The following is a 2,773-nucleotide window of genomic DNA, read 5'->3' on the forward strand; positions in this document are numbered from 1 at the left end:
CGGATGGCGCCGCGAGAACCGGCACAGGCCACTGCGGCCAGGACGGCACTGGGGCGGTCGGCGGCTGGAACGACGGATGGGCCCCGGTGATCGCCGCTGGTACCGAGGACCCGGGCAGGTGCAGCAGCGGCGGAGGCAGCCCGCTGGGGTGCCCCGCCTAGAACGGCGGCAGCGGTGGCCTGCCCATTGCAGGCGCGCCCTGGGACAGCCATGGCAGCGCGGGGTGGCCGTAGGCGGTGGTAGTCGCAGCCGGCGGAGGTGCGGGCGGCCCAGCCAGGTACTGATGGATGCCCTGGACGGCCGTCACGAGATCCCGCAAGATGCTGGTGACTTCTTCCGGCGTGAAAACGGCGGTTGTCGGCGCAGCGGAGGTGACCGGGGCCGATGGCGTTGGGGACCCGGCAGTGGTCATCGGGGCGGGCGGTGGTGATGATGGGCAGCGGTGGCGTGGGTGTTGATGACGACATGATCGAACCCGAGTCTCTGGATACCAAATTGGTAGGAGCTAGGGCCCTACCGGATCTAGGGCGTAGGTTGTAGGGGAAGGAGGGGGAAGGACGAGGGCTGGTGCGCGGCGGCCGGCGGCGTGGCGCCGTCCTTGCGACGGAAGCAGCGGCGGCGAAGGCAGGAGGCGGCTAGGGTTTAGGTCTCCCGGCTCCCTAAGGTAAGCCGAGCAAATTATGATTGCTTCTTGCTTGATTAGATTGATACATCTCCTCTGCTTATATAGAGAGGTTTACTTGACTCCTAAGCAAACGATCCTAATACGATAAGATAATTGGGCTAAGCCCCTAATTAAGATACTTGGGCCATAACCCACTGGGCTAAGCCCCTATGCCGGTCATAACAACAGTGTTTCTCGGAAATTACTAGAACATGCCATTAATTATGGAATAGGAAGTTTCTGAGCTGCCACAATAAAAAAATTGCAGGCAACAGAAATTACAAGCACACAATGGTTTAAGGTACTGGTTTTACGCACATATTAACAGCATGATTTTGGAATTTGTTAATACAAGAGGAAGAAAGGGCATAAAGAACTTACCAAGCACACAGTCTTGCTCTTCTCCACAATCAATTAGCATCTTATCTTTTACTAAATCTGCATCGTTCAGACTAACCGCTAGGCGCCCAAATGGGCTGAATGTCGTCAATGAGTACCGCTTAAGCCCCTTGCTTGTGTCTACAAACCTATTTTGACTGCAGTAGCTGGCAGTGCATAATCAAGTTAACAAAAATTCAAAACAAAAAGGCTAAACAGCCAGGCCGAAATTATGCTATATGTTTGCACGGAAAATGACCCATCCGGTACCCAATATAGGGCGATAGAAATCCTGATCTTCTAGCAGGATAATCTCAATATTTGCACCTCTTTCCTAGGATTAATCAATTTGAATAATCGATAGGTTCCTTATCTCTTTTAATAATCTGATTTTCAGTTATACATCATATTCTTATAGGACATGAAAAAAAACTAAGCGCTCACTTATCCGTCATGATGGCTTATTTGCATAACAGCATCAGCAGGAATTAAGGGATTCATAAGCATTTATGTCGAGAGCAGGTCATACTTGTTTGTTCTATTCTAGATATGCACGTTTCAAAATTTCAATCCTCTTTACATCCATCCCCGTTGGTTGACCATACCAGCCAAACAGCCTAGCTTGGCTGCAGTGGCGAAAAACTAGCTTGAACGTGTCGCTTGCTATATTAAAAACTTGAAAACAAGCGTTCACGATATGAAGTTGTAAATGAAAGAAGCTAGCTAACTTCAACTCACACTCGCTAAATCTTACCCAACATTCTTGTTCTCGCCCATCAACTACTAGAATTCCAGGCATGGAGATTCTTCACCTTTGTAGGGCTTGGTTATGGATCACCATGAACGTGGGTAAGCAACATAAATAACTGTCCAGCGAGTTAAATTCTCCAAACCAACATAACCACAGCAAAATCTAGCAGCACCCGGCTACAAAGTCCAAATCTCACGAGTCCACGGTTTGGGAAAGCGTTTAAAGACCCCGAACTGCCGATCCTATAACCTAATAAAGATACAAAAACTATGCTACACAGTTATAATTCTAAATTCTACTCCAACGGTGCAGGTCCACCTGTCACCAACGCCCGACAGTTCAAGCGTTCTGTCGAACAGCTTGCGCGCGCAGCCGCAGGGGAAACGAGACCTCCCCCACATCAACGCAAAGGATGGAAAAGGCAAGCAAGCGCGGAGAAGACAGAAGGCAATTCGTTACCTGAAGCGCCGGCCGGTCGGCGAGAGGAAGCGAGGAGCCCCGGCGGCCGCGGGCGAGCGTCTACGGGGGCGGAGGAGAGGCGAACAGTGGGAAGCCGGAGAGGAGGAGCGGAAGGTGCAGGCGAGCGCGGCGGTGCCGCCCCGCTCCATCCCACCACGCGGGTGCGATGCGATGCGATGCGGCCCACTCCTGCCCTGTGTTGCCGCCTGTGCTGTGCTTAGGCTGCTTCCTTGGCTCGCCGCTTGTTTTGCGTCTCCGCCCTTTGCCCGTCGTCGGATGAGGTCCGGTTCGCACCTTCCTCTAGGTTCGGGTCGGAACGGAGGTGGAGGCGCGGGCAGACCACGGTCGGACATGTGTTTGTCCGGTAGTTTTTTTCTTTTCTCGAATGTATGTGTCCGGCGGTCTGCTCGGATTTTTTTTACACTGTCACGAGTCACGACTACTATAGCTGCCAAAAGTTCTCAAAAAGAATAAATAGCTGCCAAAGAAAAGTGAGGCAAAAAAAATGCAGCACACGAAAT

At 51.9% G+C, this 2,773-nt stretch overlaps 1 protein-coding gene across 2 annotated transcripts in view; it reads right to left on the reverse strand.

Annotated features, from left to right (window-relative positions):
- The window catches only part of LOC123121374 (FAD synthetase, chloroplastic), an 8,067-nt gene extending 5,524 nt beyond the window's left edge, over nucleotides 1-2,543 (reverse strand). Inside the window, exons 1-2 of one of the 2 annotated variants that reach the window (XM_044541332.1) lie at nucleotides 2,253-2,543; nucleotides 1,046-1,200 (exon numbers count right to left, since the gene is read on the reverse strand). In XM_044541332.1, coding sequence (XP_044397267.1) covers nucleotides 1,046-1,200; nucleotides 2,253-2,401 — 304 coding nt within the window. In that variant the 5' untranslated portion in view covers nucleotides 2,402-2,543. Of the gene's footprint in view, nucleotides 1-1,045; nucleotides 1,210-2,252 lie in introns of both variants that reach the window. The other variant, XM_044541331.1, reaches the window with a different exon arrangement.
- Nucleotides 2,544-2,773: the final 230 nt, after the last annotated feature.

Source organism: Triticum aestivum, chromosome 5D (genome assembly GCF_018294505.1).
Source record: "Triticum aestivum cultivar Chinese Spring chromosome 5D, IWGSC CS RefSeq v2.1, whole genome shotgun sequence".
NCBI lineage: Eukaryota > Viridiplantae > Streptophyta > Magnoliopsida > Poales > Poaceae > Triticum > Triticum aestivum.